At 47.4% G+C, this 17,079-nt stretch overlaps 1 protein-coding gene across 2 annotated transcripts in view; it reads left to right on the forward strand.

Moving 5' to 3' along the window:
* The window catches only part of LOXL2 (lysyl oxidase like 2), a 57,916-nt gene that overhangs the window by 20,903 nt on the left and 19,934 nt on the right, over positions 1–17,079 (forward strand). For both annotated transcript variants that reach the window (XM_019470398.1, XM_019470399.1), the window contains exons 4-6: positions 7,685–7,896; positions 14,470–14,692; positions 16,688–16,871. In XM_019470398.1, coding sequence (XP_019325943.1) covers positions 7,685–7,896; positions 14,470–14,692; positions 16,688–16,871 — 619 coding nt within the window. The remainder of the gene's footprint in view (positions 1–7,684; positions 7,897–14,469; positions 14,693–16,687; positions 16,872–17,079) is intronic.

A 17,079-nucleotide genomic window follows, 5' to 3' on the forward strand; every position in this document is an offset into this window, starting at 1 on the left:
CATTGGCAATCATGAGGCTGCCACTGAAGCGTTTCATGGCTTAGCAAAGGCCTCGGCTTTTGTCATTTATAATCTGCACTGTATTTGCTCCTGGACCCTAATCCTGAATTGCACTCTCATCCCTTACCCTTTTGTACTGCGCAAACCCAGAACAAAGAGTGCTTGCAGTCCAATACAGCAGAATGTTCCCAGGGGACTGCTGTCCCCCGTAAGCAACCCGTCTTTGTCTTGCAGCATCTATTTCACCATGTTTGTTTAACAGCTGGGACTTTGTTAGTGACTCAGAGGCACAGCTCCAGATGTTTAAATCAAAACAGATTCCACCCATTCCTATGTATGTGAAGAGAGAGCTTTCTAAAAAGTCATCTTCAGGGGAAGAGGCTTGGTAGCTGAGATTTCAGTGGCAGTAAGTGAAGGGTTTAAATGCAGGAGAGAAGATGCTTCTGGGATGAACGAAGTCTATGTGGAAAGATTTCGTGTTATGTTCTTAATTGAAAAAAAAAAAATCAATTGATTTCATGGCCGAGTTGCAGCCTTAACGTCTCGGTGTTTGGGAAGCCCAAGAAATCCTGGAGCCCCATTGTAAATGAAAAACGATGATATGAATAGGTTTCTGCATCTAAGGGGTAGTGGGATAGATCAGGCATAAGGAAGGAGGAAAGAGCAGTCCGAGTGGATCACGGGGAATCTTAAAGCAGAAGAGCAATGAAGACGGACTAGCCAGAGACAGAGGTAGCATACAGGCCCCTTGCATTTCTTAAATCAAGGATTTGTGGTAAGAAGTGCACCTTTGCCTAAGCTGTCTGCTTGTACAATCACCTGGTGACCAGATAGCTGCCAGAGCCAGTCCTGAATACCTCCGCTCTCTTGCTCTGTCATCCTTAGCATCGCTCATGGTGATGGTTTAAAAAAAAATAAAAAATAAAGTAAAATACACAGAAGCAAAATTTCATTCCGGTTCCCTTTCTGCCTGCGTTTGAGTAGTTTCTCTGGCCGTAGGGGAGACACATGCAGCCATAGCTGTTCAGACCCGCCTGCCTCATGCAGTTCTCTAGCTGGTTTCTTAGTGTCATCGCTGAGTGCGTGGGCGTGTGTTTAAAGTGAGCGTTGAGATGCTTTTCTGAAAAGCCCCTCTGAAATCCCAGCTGCTGTGGCTTGCTTTCAGCCAGGAGCCAGTGATTCGGAACCAGGGTAGCGACTGCAGTCTGCGAAGTAGCAGTCGGGTTTTGAGGAACGGGATCTCCTCCCTGCGTTGATTACTGAGCATCCTCAGGGCTGTTGCAAGAAGAAGGGCTATCACTGGGCTTGGGCAGTGGAGGAGGACACAAGCATGCTGTCCTGGGCACAGTTGTTCTGCCAACACAAAACAGATGGCAAAAGGTGAAAGAAAATGTTATGAAAGTTGTGTCAGTTTTTGCAATCGGATCCGAAGCCAGAGGGAAGCATTTGGTTTGGAGTGTGGAAACAAAAGCAGCTGAGGCTCATGTGAAAACTCTGAGCCAGGAATCCTTTTGTGAAAGCTCAAAAACAAACCCCTTTCTTTTCGCTGTCTCTGGGCAGGCCCCGGCTTTCTGAAGCTGAGATTCATTGGTTTCATAACAGAGCGCGGCATGTGGGTTTGCGGTGGGCTTTTGTGTCCGGGACTGGAGAGGAGCAGCAGTGCGGGTCTTGGACGTGGCTCTTGGCGAGGAAAGGAGCGGGGTGGAGGGTAATATGGCCCAACCCAAAACAGTTTGACACTTCCCCCCCCCCCCCCCCCCCCTTTCTTTATTTTTGTTATTTTTGTACTGATTTGTATTGTAGTAATGTTGGAAGTCTCAACCGAAATCACATCTTTGCTTTGGGCAAATACAGATGTGAAGCTCTTGCTGCAGAGGCTTTGCGATTCAGAGCAGGTGAGATGAGCTTAGTGTTGTCTTCCCTTTCCAGAGGGGTGAGGAAGCGTGAGCAAGAGGCCAGAGGTAACAGCAAGGAGGTGAAGAAGTGAGTTTGTGTGGCTGAAATCACACGGGAGATCTGTGGCAGAACTGAGCAGGATCTCTTCAGCCTCAGACCACAGTTATTTTGGCTTCAGTCTGATTTTTATATCGCTATATGCAGTCAAGTGGCTCCAGTGAAAAGCAGGTTGATGTGGAAGCCAGAGCATTGAATCTAGGAATAGATGTACTACACTTCCTCCCCCTGCCCTCCATACCCGGCTTTATCTTGCTTTCTGTTTCTTCACACCTTTCAAGGCTAAGGAGGCTTAACCCAAGCAGGAGAAAAATGCCTTAGGATTTCCTATTGCTTGTGTGCTTACTCCCTTAATGGAGTTCATCTGTGCCAGAATGGATGTCTTTGATGAAAGCGAAGCTGCGGCTTGACAAATGAGGCCAGTAGCGATGAAGCAGACCCGCAAACTTCATGCACGGGGTCAGCAATGCAAGACACGCCATCCTCTGAACTAGCAGCGTTCTGGAGAGCAGAAAGAAAGGCAAGAGCTGATTCAACCTCAAGTATGTGGGTGGGATTGTTTCATAAGCAAAGGAGAGGTTGGAGATCCAGGTCTGAGTTATGCTAGTAGCTGAATTCTAAGACTTGGAGTTTAGGAGGAAAATAAAAAAGGAAAACGGCTGGCACACATATCTCCCCAGCTGTTGGCCTAAATAGGTGGAAATTTCGCAAGGCTAGCTGAGAAGGGGAGGACTGTCATGCACGAGCCATGAGAGTTAACTCTTTCTGGGCTCGGTCTCTCATCTTGCTTTGTGGGTAGAAATCCTCAGCAGGATTTTTCCCTTGTATTGAGGAAGCTGAACTGCGGGTTTGTGCATGGTTTTCTCCCTCCCTGCTTTGTGTTCCTCAGCCTTAGACTGAGCAAGCCATGTCCCATTGGCTTTGGGGCTTGAGCCTCTATTTTTCCTTCCTATAATGTGGGGTGCAGCCAACCCAGTTTTATTTCCTAGAGGTAGCATTGCTCTTTGGTGAACGGCTGCTTGGCCCCTGAAATATTGTTGAAGGCTCTACGTTATGGTTGATACCTGAGGTGGGAGCTTGGCAGATGCGCATTCGGCTTCTGAGTTGGTTGCAGATACCTGCTTTGGGACCCTCAGATATCCTTCAGAGGATTTACCAGGTCTACCTTGTAGCTTCAGTGTATGGCTACACTGTGAGAATAAGTAAAGCTTTCAGAGATGAGGTTTCCTTGTTGATATGACAGCTTGTTGTAGGTGTTTGTCTCCACGTGTACATAAAGCATGGAGAGGGTGATTTAAAAAAGTCTGCTCTAGCTATTAAGTATTGTTTGCTTCTGATTTTTATGTGGAGTCTGTTTTCACCATTAGCCCAGCTGCTCTACACGTTGGTGTTGGAAGATAAAATATAAGTCTGCCGGTATTTGCATTATTGAATACTCCCAGTGGAACAAAAACTCTGTAATGAAAGGAAACCATTCAAATCTGTAAAGAGTTATCGGGAGAAAGCTCTTAGCAGTCCTTTCTTCCTGAGAAACCTACAGTATGCTTATTTTGATCCTTTGTTCTTTAATCTTCCAATTTAAAGCTGAAGTCTACCGCATGTTGAATTCTTCTCAGATGTTTTGCTGTTTGTTCAGACTCAGTGCAAACCCTCGAGTTGCTATATCAATAATTCTCTGCTCTAAACCTACTCTCTGTGAGTGGAAAGGGGAATGGATGTGGATTGGTTTTGCTCTCAGACAGATCATGAAAATGTCATTGCGTGCCGGTCTGCTATAGCTATCTGAAGATTGAAATACCCTCGAGGGAATGAAATGATGGCTTATTTCTTGCTAGCTTGCTCACTTTTTTTTTTTCCTTCTTTTGGCAAATACAGGCAAAAAAACATGACAAAAGAGTTGGATTCACTAAAACAGAGTCCCAAGAATGAAATGAGCTTATTTCTTGCTAGCTTGCTCACTTTTTTTTTTCCTTCTTTTGGCAAATACAGGCAAAAAAACATGACAAAAGAGTTGGATTCACTAAAACAGAGTCCCAAGTGAGAGCAGGATTTCTTTTTGTGTGTATGTCAGCATCTCTGGGGGAAGAGAGATGTGTCGTGGGACCTTTGTACTGGAGCCTGCAGTGCCTGAGGTATCACGCTGGCTCTGACAGTGTTTTTTCAAGTCCACGAGTGAGCCATTTGAGTTTGCACCTTATTTTTCACTTCTGTGAAATGACCAGCAAGGACAACCCAGTCCAATCAGTCAGTGGAAAAGACGTGCCCAAACACACAGCCTGGAAGTAGGAAATGCAGGCATCTCGAGTCCTAGACTGGGTCACGGGTACCGCACTAGGTCAGGGCACCCCAGGATCCTTTACGGGGACCCCAGCATCCCCACCCCTGCAGTGGTCAGAGCTCTGTTGGAAACAGATGTAGTAACTTGTTTTTATTTGCTAAGCTGCTGAACTAATTGCAAAAATAACAGGCAAATCATAAGGTACATAACAGCATTCCCAAGCTTTCCTTTTTTCAAGAGTTTTTATTTTTTGAAACTTTGTGACTTCTCTCTCCCCTTCTCTGACTCAGCGGGCCGGTTACTTTCTTTGCCTGTTGCTCTGATATCATAAATCTCGGTAGGGGGATTCTCAAATCCACCCAGGGTTTTTGAACGTTAAAATATACCCTCTGGCTTGGAAAGTCTGTGAGAATACAAATGCTTGGAAGCTGCAGGAATACAGCAGGGAAGAATTGCTGCATGTTGCCCTGTTCAGATGCTCTTTCCTCAGCATCTGTTATTGGCAGCTGTCGGAGACAGGCTGGATGTCTATGTTTTTGTGCAACACGGCTCCTGCTAGGCTGGTGGGGTGGGAAGGAGAAAAAAAAAAAACCCAAACGTGCCTGATCAGAATGTGAGTGCTTTAGCACCAGAGGTTTAGCTGATGTTCCCTGCTGTCGGAGCGATCCTCATGTGGAGGTTGGAGTTGGGGCCTCAGGACACTTGGATGAGATTTCCTGCCTTTGTGGTCTTCGGAGAAGCAGTTTGAGAAATAAGGCGCAGAGAGCAATCTGCAAAAGGAGGCTGAGAATCATTGCTTTCGCTCGTCCTTTGAGTGCTCTGTTTAACCTTGGAGGCTTTTCAGATTTGTCACCACCTTCCACCTCCGTGAAGACCTCTGATGGCGCAGTAGTGAGAATAGTGATGTATTAACGATGACTAATAGGTGCAACGTGGGAACGGTGATTCTGCCGCTTTGTGGAGGAAGCATCAGGCAGATGTTTAACATCTGGAACGGCACTCTGCATGATTCAAATGGGGCTAGCAACCGCTGTCGTGCAGCTTTCTCACAAAACACAGGCATCTTGAACATGGTTCCTGAATGTGAAATCACACTTTGTTCCGAACGCTCCTCCTCTCCGTCGTGCCGAGGACTGGCTGCGGCCTCCGGCCTGTCTAAATTCAAGCAAAATGGAAGTGGCTGTCAAGTGAAAACCACGGGTGGGTTTTAGCACGTTGCTGATGTCAGGTCTAGTCAGGGAAAGTGTTCCATTTCAGTTCCTTTAATATGCAGTATTATATATACTGACGTAACTACCTGTAGCAAACATACTTAGGGCTTTATATAGGGTGGATATATCCTGCAGTCACAGATGGAAAAACTCACTTAGGCTGTCTCACCCACTTTCTCAGCTGTCAATGCAAATTTCCTCCTTAGTTACTATCTTTTCATGTGCTTTTCCAGTGCAATTTTAAGCCTTGGCTTTCTGTCCCTTGGGTTAATCCTTTTAATAGGCTTTTATTAAAAATGCTTTTAGATCTTCAGCAGTCAAAGCTATTTCCAAATGGATTTAAGGCTTTGATTACCTCTTGTTTCTTGGTGAAGAAAGGACTAAGGCAAGGTAGAGGGAGCAGAGAAACAAGGTGCTCTCTCAGGCAGCACTGGCCTGTAGCTCCAGGTAAACATGCTTTCTCCATCAAGTGAAGAGCTGGAAACATTTCATAAACTGCACCAGGGGAAAAGTGAGTTGCAGGCTTTGGAAACGAGCCTGGGGAGGCCTTCAATGCACAGAGGCTCTGCTACTTTCCTGACAGCACGTAGTCAAAAGCTATGCAATATTTCAAGAGAGTCTGCCAAATTCAGGAGAAACTCTTTGTATTGCAAATGGACTTCCCAGGCTACACAGGAGGTGTACAAGTTTGCTCTTGCATCAGACCCTTTGAGTACCTTAAAATGTCTCGGATGTAACAAACTTGGGTATTGTTGTGTTTTTTTTTTCTTCTTGAGGGCTACAAGAGCTTTCAAACCCTAAGCCCAAACTGTGAACCCTGTATGAGTAACACTATCCTACTGGGTAAATCACAAGGTCCTATTTTCCAGGGTCGCTGGGGGTGTCTCATGGATGCTCCAGCCGAGCAGCTGGAGGACTGAATTCCTGCAGCTGAAGGTGAAGGGAGGAATCGGTGATCTGGTTTGCTGTAAAACTGGGTGGCAAATGTAGAGGGGTGTAGGGGGTTGTGTTTTGTGGAAAAGCGGGGGGAAAAATAAAAAAAAAAAAAAAGGGGGCGGGGGGGGGGGGGGAAGGGGGGAGGAAAAAAAAACGGGCAGAGCAGTAGCAGAGCTGTGGATGAGGAGGAGATGCCTGCCCCTTTCCCTGCCCCAGCAGGCTCTTTCTCTGCATTTGGTTTCCATTTGCCCAGGGTCTGTTAGTTGCATCAGTGTCGGTGAAGCATCTGGACAATGGAGGCACCACGTGTAATTTGTGGGACTCTGCACGTGTCCTACTGTGATCTCCCTTGACTTCAGTACCTCTGTGTGCCGCTGATCGGTAAGCAGAGGCCTGTGTCTCTTTAAAGCTCTGGGCATTTTTCTTTTCCAAGTGATTGAATTTGAGCTAGGGGAGGGGAGGATTCCTCAGTTCTGATGTAACTGTTAGCAGAACCACGTGGTTTTATACATTTTTGACAAGAAAAGCTCTCCTGGAAGCAAGTTATAAAATTTTCAGTAGCTCTTTTGTAATTGCTTGCCACAGCGGATATTTTCCAGTCAGCCTTTGCTTTGGGTCCCTGCAAGGTTTGTTTGTGCAGTGTCCTCACGTAGGCTCCAAATGTGAAATCCATTCAACCTTCGTGACTCATTTGCTGTCCCAAGTAACGCTTCAGCTGGAGGAGGAACCCAGCTTGGGGAAGCAGTGAAATGCCGGTGTCAGCACATCGGGATCCCAGCTTTCTCAGTGCCTGCCTAGGCCAGGTGGGGAAGGAATGCCCAGGGGCTTGATGAGAGCCCCCAACATCTTGCCCTGCCCGGGCTCCCACTTCCCTGCACCCTGCCAGTGTTAAGGTGGCCCTAGCAAAGCTGAGCTCGGTTCACTTCCATAGTAGCTGTGACTAAATTAAGGTCACTGTGCTTCTGAAACAAGCACTTCAATGACTTTAAGTAGGAAAGGAGATTTGTTACATAGCCATTTGTAAAATAGCGCGTTTTTTTTTTTAATGAGAAAAAGCATCCTCTTTTTGCGGTTTTTTTAATGAGAAAAAGCATCCTCTTTTGCAGGACGGAGGATGGATTTGCACAAGGTGGAAAGGTTTGTTTGCTTCCCTGTTGTGTCTTCTCCTTTAGGAAAAGCTCTTCCTTTCTGCCTCCCTCTGTTCAGCCGTAACCCTGAACAGAACTCGTTTTTGTTCCCCACCTCGAAGCTACACAACCAGTTTCCTTGCAAGCCAGCATCATTCGTGTTTCTTTTATGCTTACAGAACATGAACATCCAGGTGGAGGACATAAGGATCCGTGCCATCCTTGCCACCTACCGCAAGCGGGTGCCTGTCACGGAGGGTTATGTGGAGGTGAAAGACGAAGGGACCTGGAAGCAGATCTGCGACAAGCACTGGACCATGAAAAATTCCCGAGTTGTCTGTGGCATGTTTGGATTTCCGAGCGAGAGGAAATACAACACCAACGTCTACAAGTAAGAGCAGAGCTTTGTATGAGACACAAGCATGTTTCTTTGAACACTTGGGGCCTTGTTCAAAAATGCAAATTGTCAAATGACACTGGAGACCTTGAGGTAGAAAAACCTCCAACTGCTTCATTCCTTCAGATCAGATTTTCCTTCTGTGTAAATATTTGAAATGTCAAGCATTTCCTTGTGCAGACAGGGGAGTCGTTTGATCCTCACTGTTCTGGCTGAAGACCTCGTGTAGTATCAGTTGTAGTATTTGATAGGTCCAAAATAGGAGATGTGGACAAGTCGGCCCAAGAAATCTACACACACACACCCCCGCCCCCAGCTATAGGACAGCCATTTCCTCCACCAGTGATAGGTTCTGTGTTGTGTGCAGGGGAGGGATGGATGGATGTGAACAAGCTGATCGCACTCTCCCAGTAAACCCATCAGCCGCAAGAAAGTCTAAGCCCTTACCCCATCTCTCTGCAGAAAGCCAGCTGTAGGATCAGATCTGGTATCTGCTGAAAGCTCCAGCGGGGTAATCTTGGAATAAAACAGGCCTTTGTTGTGCTTCGTTGCTCAGGTTCCTTCTTCCTGCTACTGCATGCAATTCCTGGTCTCACACCTCTCATGACGTGTTTACCTGTGTTTACCAGCTGCTCTGGCTCTCATGGAGGCTCATCGACCACGGTTCATGGGTATCCAGCTGCCAAATCACCCACAAAGGAGCAGTCTGCCCAGGGGAATATTTCCCAGTAAACCTCCTGCTGTTGTTAATCCCAGTTCAGCTCCTTTGGCACTGGCAATTCATGAGGGTCCCAGGCTGGAAGAGCTGCCAGCCATCTCCAACTGTATTACTCGCTCTGTCCATTAAAGCCTGCTCTGAGCTGAGTTGAGTGCTGAGCTAAAAATGTCAGTAGTGCATCCATGGTACTCCTCCCAACATTGCTTCTGCCTGTGCATCCGAGACGGTGCTTGTGGAAGGATGCAGTCTGGGGCAGTTGTGATTTCAGTGCTGCTTTTTCTTCCTATAATTGTAGATTGCTTTAAAATGAGGGAAGAATATAGTGATCCATAGGGAGAATTGAGTATTTCAGAGCTGCAGGCTGATCGGTTCAGGCTGCGTTACCTGTTTCTTGAAAGCCAGGTCTTTTTTGTTGTCATTGCTTCAGCTTGCTTTTTGTCACCAGCCTTCATCATAGACTTGCTTCTTCCGACGCTGTTCCCTAGAAATAACACCCTAAAGCAGACGCAAAATAGTTTAAGTGAAATTCTGTCTCGTTTCTTTCCTACACTGTGACCTATGGAGTGGGAAAGTGTCAACTGGTTAGGGGAGGACTGGATTCTCCAGGCAGGAGTTGTGGTTTTCCTGCCTGCTCCTTTTGGCCTCTGCAATTTCTATTTCCGAAAGCTCCCTCTGGAACTGGCTGGCCACGTTTCATTTCATTTCTTTCATTAGCAAGATCGTGATCAATTGAAGAGGTCCTTGGGTTGGAATAGCGTAAAGCCACATAGCAGCACAAAGAATATAAAATAAATAACCCAACTGGAATTCTGTTTTCAGGCTTCCCAGGGAGTTGAGCAGTGAATTAATAATTGCTACCAGGCGGTCTCATGTTTTGCCCTGGACACCAGTTAAAGGAGCGTTTGCTCCCATCAGTGCAGCATGTCTCCCTCAAACTCAGCTCTGAGATTCCCATCCCCTGCATCAGAGCAGGAAGGCAGAATAAATTACCTCTAGTAAGATAAAGTAGATTTTTCCTGCTTCTCAGTTGTGGTGTTTCCAAGAAAAGCATTAACTTTAGCAGCTGGAGTCATCGGCCTTAAATAGAAGGGTGCTTGGTAATTGTCCTGTCTCTTGCAATAGTACACGTAGAGATGGAAAAACTGAGGCACAGTTGTTCAGCATAATATTCAGCAATGTTGAAAATCCCATTCACCGGAGCTGGAGTTATGAATATGCAGTGCTTACAAATAACAGGCTTTGGAGATCTCTGCTACCAAGCCAGACAGATTGCTTAAGTAGCCTCAGTGCCCTGATACCTCCCTCACCTTCGCTCATATTTGGCAAGCAGTAACGGCCTGCTGGGCTCCTGCACCCCAGAAAGGTATTTTAGAAAATATACTGAATTATCCCGGGATGGAAGAAGATGGGATGTCGTTTTATTGGAGGGAAGAGACTTGTAAAACTTTGTCAGCTAGACGGTTTTGTTTGGTTAGCATATGTCATAGTTTAACCCCAGCCGGCAACTAAGCCCCACACAGCCGCTCGCTCACTCCACCCCGGTGGGATGGGGGAGAGAATCGGAAGAGTAAAAGTGAGAAAACTCGTGGGTTGAGATAAAGGCAGTTTAACAGGTAAAGCAAAAGCTGCGCACGCAAGCAAAGCAAAACAAGGAATTCATTCACTGCTTCCCATCGGCAGGCAGGTGTTCAGCCATGTCCAGGAAAGCAGGGCTCCATCACGCGTCACGGTGACTTGGGAAGACAAACGCCATCACTCCAAACGTCCCCCCCTTCTTCCTTCCTTCCCCAGCTTTATATGCTGAGCATGACGTCGTATGGTGTGGGATATCCCTTGGGTCAGTTGGGGTCAGCTGTCCCGGCTGTGTCCCCTCCCAGCTTCTTGTGCCCCCCAGCCTGCTCGCTGGTGGGGTGGGGTGAGAGGCAGAAAAGGCCTTGACTGTGTGTCAGCACTGCTCAGCAGTAACGAAAACATCCCTGTGTTATCAACACTGTTTCCAGCACAAATCCAGCACGCAGCCCCATACCAGCTACTGGGAAGAAAATTAACTCTACCCCAGCCAAAACCAGCGCAGCATAGTTTAAAAAGCTGTGTTCCTTCTTGGGGCATTGCCTTTGTGCTTTGTGTTACTGGCAGATGCATCAGGTACAACCAGCTGGTGAGGGAAACCTCCCAGTTCTGGGCTGGGAACCTCACGAGTGATCTTTGCTTCATGATCAAGGTACTGGAATGGCGACCACTGTAATCTGCTCGCCTGGGCCATGAGGGCACTGCTCTCTGCTTTGTCCCACGCACTTTCTGGTCACATACTGTCTTGGAGAGGGAAGAGTTCATCTCTGGCTGGTCACTTGAACTAAACCCTCTCTCCGTGTGAGTGTGAAGCCTCAGAAATGTTCTTCTCATTTCTCGGGCTTTGCTCTCCCTAATTCATAAATACCATTCTCCCAAGAGCAGATCCTTTCCCGTTCCTGCTCCGCAGCTGGGAGACGGGCTGGAATTGGGTTTCTGCTGGCCGGGGCTGCGAGTGCCCCCTTCCCACATCCTCGCCAGTCCCGCTCCCCACAAACTGTATGCTGAGCTAGCTGATACTCTGCTCTGCTTCTGCACAATGGTGGGAGGTGAAATGATTTGCAGATGGATCTTGCTTGAAAGAAAACAACTTAGTTCATTGTTGTCCTGGTGCCAGGGTTTTATTCCTGAATGTAACTTAGACTCTGCAGTTGACAGCACAATTTATGTTAGGAAACAAAACAAATCTCAGTGTTGTTTCTATGTTCTTGTTCATTCTTCAAAGTGATTTTATATAAGCACCACTTGTTAACTCCTCCTCCCAACTCCTGCTCTGGTTGAGAAAGCAGAGTAGAATTAAATGGTTTTTTGCTGACTGGGAGAGTAGAAGGTTGTGACTGGAGACGCCTAAGGCAGAGAGATGGACCTGATGCCTTCTCGAGGCCTTACGGCTTTGTGATTTGTCAAAGAATTGGATGGAGGAGCTCAGCGGTTCCAGGATATTTCGTTCAATGTCAGTCCAAACAGCATCTCCCAGTTTAACCAGCCTGCTCGTAGCATTATAAATCTGGCCAGATGTGTAGGGCAGTTAATCACTTCTATGCTTGTAGTAGAAATCAGAATGGTTTGGTTCTCCCTAGCAAAGCCAGGATCTTAAGGGCTTTGGCAGAAGGTGGCAGGTCTGCCTTCTCTACTGCCTCCCTGAGGCTGAAGACAGCAAACTTGTTAACTTCGGTAAATGTTTGAAGAATTTCTCACAGGTAGAAACTTTACGCTCACCCCCCTGAAGAGGAGTTCACCAGCTTCTGTTCAGTGTGAATTTTCCCGGCATGTATGTGTGTAAGGATTTGTTTTCTGCTCTCCCCGAATCCTCTCAAATGCATTCTTACTTAGCAAGGTTGCTTTAGCTAAACCCTGAGCCACTTCCCACAGCCCTTGGGCTTAACCTGTGTCTTTGTTTAAAGCTTGTGTGGTGAAGGTCCATCTCTCCTGACCAGTCGAAATGGTTTGGGCTCCAACTTGACCTAGAATTGGCTAAGCTCTCACAGCGTGACTGTTCACCCACACCTCTGATCTGAGCAGCATTGCTCTTGGCTTATACCAAGGCCAATGAGAGGTGGGTTGCAGCCTTTCTATGTTAAAAAGTAAATAACAAGAATGCCCTGAGTTTCTGTCTGTAAAGATCATCTGTATTCTACTTCTTTTTTCTCTATATTTGGTCTGGGGAAATGAGGTGGGGCTTTCTCCGGCTATTTCTTCCCAGCCTACCAAGGGCTGTTAATACCAACCAGATGTTAATGCCTCATGAAATTTCCAGGATGAGGTCATTGTTTGCTATTATAAGGCATCCCCGTAATTACTTCTCTAAGACAGGCTGTGTTTCTTGTCTGCTTTGGAGTTCGTGGAGCTCTCTGCACACGTCTGTGGAGGGCCCTCGGTAAAAATACTCCTCCAGGTTCTCACTTCCATACTAAGCACGCGGACTGAAAGAGCTGGCTCGTGCTATGAGAGTGTGAAGTAACATCACTGAACGCAGGCGCCTCCAGATGCTTTCCGGTGTGTAACGCGTGCCTGAATCTGCCCTGTCGCTCTGCAGTCCGAGGGGGCAGTTAATGTTCAGGTGGGACCTCAGTGCTCAGCTCCAGCAGTCCAAGGGCAGAGGCTTTCATGGCTTTTTGGTAGACATGTAGTATCCTGGGTAGTTTAATTAAAAGGAAGAAAAATCTACAAGGTTTGGTCCAAATTGAACCAGATATTCTAGCTGAGAAGCGGCTGGCACTTTCTTTCTGCCTGCACCCTCCCTGTTTTTACTTATTTTTTTATTTTTAAAATTTTTATTCCCCTTTCCTACTTCCCATTCACTTTCTGTTGATTCAGGGTCCCTGACAGCTCTGGTTTGACAGCTAGTGTTTTACCCACAGGACAGGCAGGTTGCCTGTCGCTGATCCATGGGATAGATCTCAGCCCTGCCCCATCCTCCGTCCTTTCCAGCGCAGCATTTACTCCTCATCACGTGATGCAATTGCATCTCTATCTCCAGCCCGGCCGTATTTGGCCCTACCCTCAACCCAGAGGAATTTGGTTCCAGAAAGGATTAGTCAGTGGCTGTGAGCCATATGAGCCTAGACAACTGCTGAGCTTGTCAGCAAAGCTTAGCAAGCGGAAGGGGAGAAGATAATTCTCTCAAGCACCTGAAATGGTGCAAATTAGCCCACACGGGACCACCAAAGGGCATCAGTTGGGAAAACCTTGACCTGTGCAGTTTAGTTTCAAACCAACAACCTACAAAAGGCTCTTTGTCCCTTTACTAGATCCTGTTCAGGCTCTCTGTCCTGCAGGGACGTGCTACAGTTAATCAAAATTGGTGCTCTTTCTCCCAGCAAGTTCCATCCACCTTGCTGTGCCATTTATCACAGCTAATCCTTGGATCGCCGGGACTGCGTGGCAGCTAGTCCTGGAATACGGGGCAGCACAGGGATCTCGCAAAGCCACGTCAGGATCACAGCAGGGCGTTGGCTCCTCTGCGCCTTGACTGTTTGGTTTTTTCTCTTCTAACATCTCCCGTTTGGTAATGATCTGACCCATATTTCTGTTTCATTGACTATTTTAGCTCTGATAGAGTTGTCCGACAGCCTTGTAATGCAGTTAGGATGAAGCTGGATTACTTTCTCTTCTCATTTATCACACATGCCCCTTCCCCCCTTAGGAGTCCCTGGAGCAGCTCCAGGCAAGCGCTACAGTTTGGGAGCAAGAAGCAGAAACTGCTGCCAATCTCCTCTGCTGTGAACATGTCATCAAGAGAATTGCTCTTGCTCTCGGAAATTGCTTTCAGGCTCGCAGTTGTTAACACTGCAGCTTTGAGAGAAGCCGGAGAGCCGTGGCCAGTCTGCCATCTTCTCACTGCTGATAGGTGATGGCCAGCAAAGAGAACAGCTCATTTATGGGAGAGGTCTTTTGGGGATCTCTCCAGTCCAAACTCACCAGCGGTATTTGCAGAGGCCCTGTTTGTACTTTTGATTTAGGCTGCCTTTTGATTTAACTGATCTCTGACCCCTACGTAATGTAGGGATCTCTATTACGTGTCTCTTCTTTGAGCGCATAATTGTTGCTCTAGCTGCACTGTTGATTCATACTCTGATCCTTAGCTTGAGGAGATGACCTATTTATTCCCAAGTGACACCTTAACAGAGAATCGTTGTGTGTATGAATGGATCAGCTTTCAAATAATGCTGTTCAATCCTCATTTTATTTCAAGGCGTTTTTTCCCAAATGTAGCTACATCAGTGCAGTTTTTATGGATTCCTAACTTTTATTTTCCTGTTCTCTTTTATTCCTTTAAGGATGTTTGCCAGCAGAAGGAAGCAGCATTACTGGGCTTACTCAATGGACTGCAGTGGGAATGAGGCTCATATCTCCAGCTGCAAACTGGGCAATCACCTCAATGTGAATGCAGAGAAGAACACGACCTGTGAGAACGGGATGCCTGCAGTAGTCAGCTGTGTCCCCGGACGTGCCTTTGCCCCCAGCAGCCACAGTGGCTTCCGAAAAGCCTTCAGGCAGGAGGTGAGCAGGGAGTGAATGCAGCCTGTCAAGTAGGAAAAGCCTGGGGGTGTAACTACTCGCCATCAGTTATCAGCTGTAGGGCCTGAGCATGTGTATGCCCATAGCCACAAACCAGCCTGTTGTGCAAATGTCCCCTCTTTGTACTCCTTTCTCACTACAAGCCCAGCTGAGTTTCTGTCCTCGCAAAGACGTGGTACCTTGCCTCCGTCTACAGCCCTCAGAAGGGTGGGAGACTGGCTCGCCGCTGCAGCTGGCAAGGCTGCGAGCAAGTAGTAAGAAAATACATTTGTCACGTTTCTGTTTGAGCTGTTCTGTTCAAGCCAATTGAATGCATGCCCGGCTGCTGCTGGGCTTTGCTGTTTCACAGTCACTTGAATACTGCTGGGTTGTTTCTCCCGTAGAGGTACAAGGGAAATAAGCTGGCGTTTCCCCTGCCCCTGTAGCTTCTGCAAAGAAATGCCCTGAGAGACTGGGAAAACATGGCCTACAGGAAAGGTTGAAAAAGCTGTGTTTGTTTAGTCTAGCGAGGAGAGGGCTGAGTGTAGCATAAAAATTCTAAGATATGCAAAAGGCTGTTACAAAAACTACCCTAGAGTCAGTTGTTCTCAGTGTCAGTGGGGTGACCGAATGTGAAAGAATAGCTTAACTTGCAGCAAATGTGGTTTAGATTGATGCCAATGGAAGTTTTCCAGCCATAAGGTACGTGCGGCCTTAGGATACAGCGGTGATCTCAGGGTCTGGGGGCCCTTAATGCTGTGTTAGAGGGTGGTTTTTTGCAGGGTGCGTTAGGTGCTTTGGATCCAGCCTATAGCCCTTGGCTGTAGCCTGCACCCCCCAGCCATATACCTCTGCGACTTTAGGAGTGGGCTTTCTCTTGGCACCTGAGAAGACCCCAGACCACACCTCCAGCCACTGCTGTAGTGGGAGTAGCGCAGCCCTGTCTGTGGTTCGCTTGCCTGGAGTCCAGGCGCTTCTCTGCCCGAGAGCTTGCAGGATCTAGGCCTCAAAGGTGAAAGGTCTTGTAAATCATTACTGATCTTCTGAGCCACGCACGCTGCCAAGTAATTCCTTAAGCCTTTGTGTAGGCTTTGGATGTCCTTCGTGTGACCCCAGCCTGGAGAACTGTATATGCTTCCAGTTTTAAAAGTTAAAGGTTTTTTTTTTTTTTTGCTCTCAAACTCTATACAAATCACGTGGTGTTCCCGTACCTAAGACTCAGCTCCCACCGCAACAAGGCTTCTCTCAGGTGCAATAGCTGGCAGGTGTCTCTGCTTGGTACTGGGGAAAGACGTAAGCGATGTATAGTTGGTGACTAATAGAAATATAAGAAGAATAGAAATTAATGGAACTGGGCCTGCCATTCAGCTGTGTGTTTCTGACCGCGATCTGCCAGATCACTTATTCCACTAGTCCTGACTGCAGCAGACAGATAGGTTTTACGTGGCTCAAGTTCCACGTTGGTCTCCTTGGTTAACCCAGGACCCCTGTCTGGAGATCTGTACAGCAACTGAATCCATCTAGTGGCTGAACCACAGGCAGCAAGTGGATGAGAGCAGCGTGCTAGCTGGCTCGGTGCGATTCCCAAGCCTCTCCTATAAGGCTCCCAAGAGATATGGTACAACAGCTGCGTTGTTGCATGTCCAGCCACTCCTGTGTGCAGCAGCACTCTTCTGCTGCAGAACTGCTTGTGTGAAAAAGGCTCCTAAATCCAAGCACTAAAACTGCAGAGAACCAAGGTGTCTCTTTTTATTCTCTGCCCACGTGTAGGGACGTGACAAACATGTCTATGCGTACCATAAGTCTTAGCAGATAAAGATCTCCTTTCATCCAGCACTTTTAGCCTTTTGTATTTTGTGGTGGTTGTTTTAAGGTGCCTCAGGGTAATGCTTTTTGGGCCACAACTTACCTGCAGCCACACGCTGTAAATAAGAGCTGTAAAGAAAGGATGCTTCTTTCCTAGGCAGTGGTAACACCACTGCTGTCTGTGTCTTCCAGCAACCACTGGTGAGGCTGAAAGGGGGAGCCAACACTGGCGAAGGCCGAGTTGAAGTGCTGAAAAATGGGGAGTGGGGAACAGTTTGCGACGATAACTGGAACCTGGTGTCAGCCAGCGTGGTCTGCCGAGAGCTGGGCTTCGGGAGCGCCAAGGAGGCAATAACGGGCGCAAGGCTTGGGCAAGGTAAGAGCAGTGAGAGCTCCCGGGACTGTTCGTGCCTTGTCCACCTCCGAGAACGGTTTCATGATTCAGGGCAGAGTGTATTTTTACTGGGATGTTTGTTTTGGGGACCAGGAATTTATTCTCCACCCTTAATAAGTCTCTTGAGTCCAGGAGCTTGAGGCCGAACTGGAATATAGGACTTAGAAAAATCTTGAGATTCCTTGAAAGA

Source organism: Aptenodytes forsteri, unplaced genomic scaffold, assembly GCF_000699145.1.
Source record: "Aptenodytes forsteri isolate BGI_AS27 unplaced genomic scaffold, ASM69914v1 Scaffold158, whole genome shotgun sequence".
Lineage (NCBI taxonomy): Eukaryota > Metazoa > Chordata > Aves > Sphenisciformes > Spheniscidae > Aptenodytes > Aptenodytes forsteri.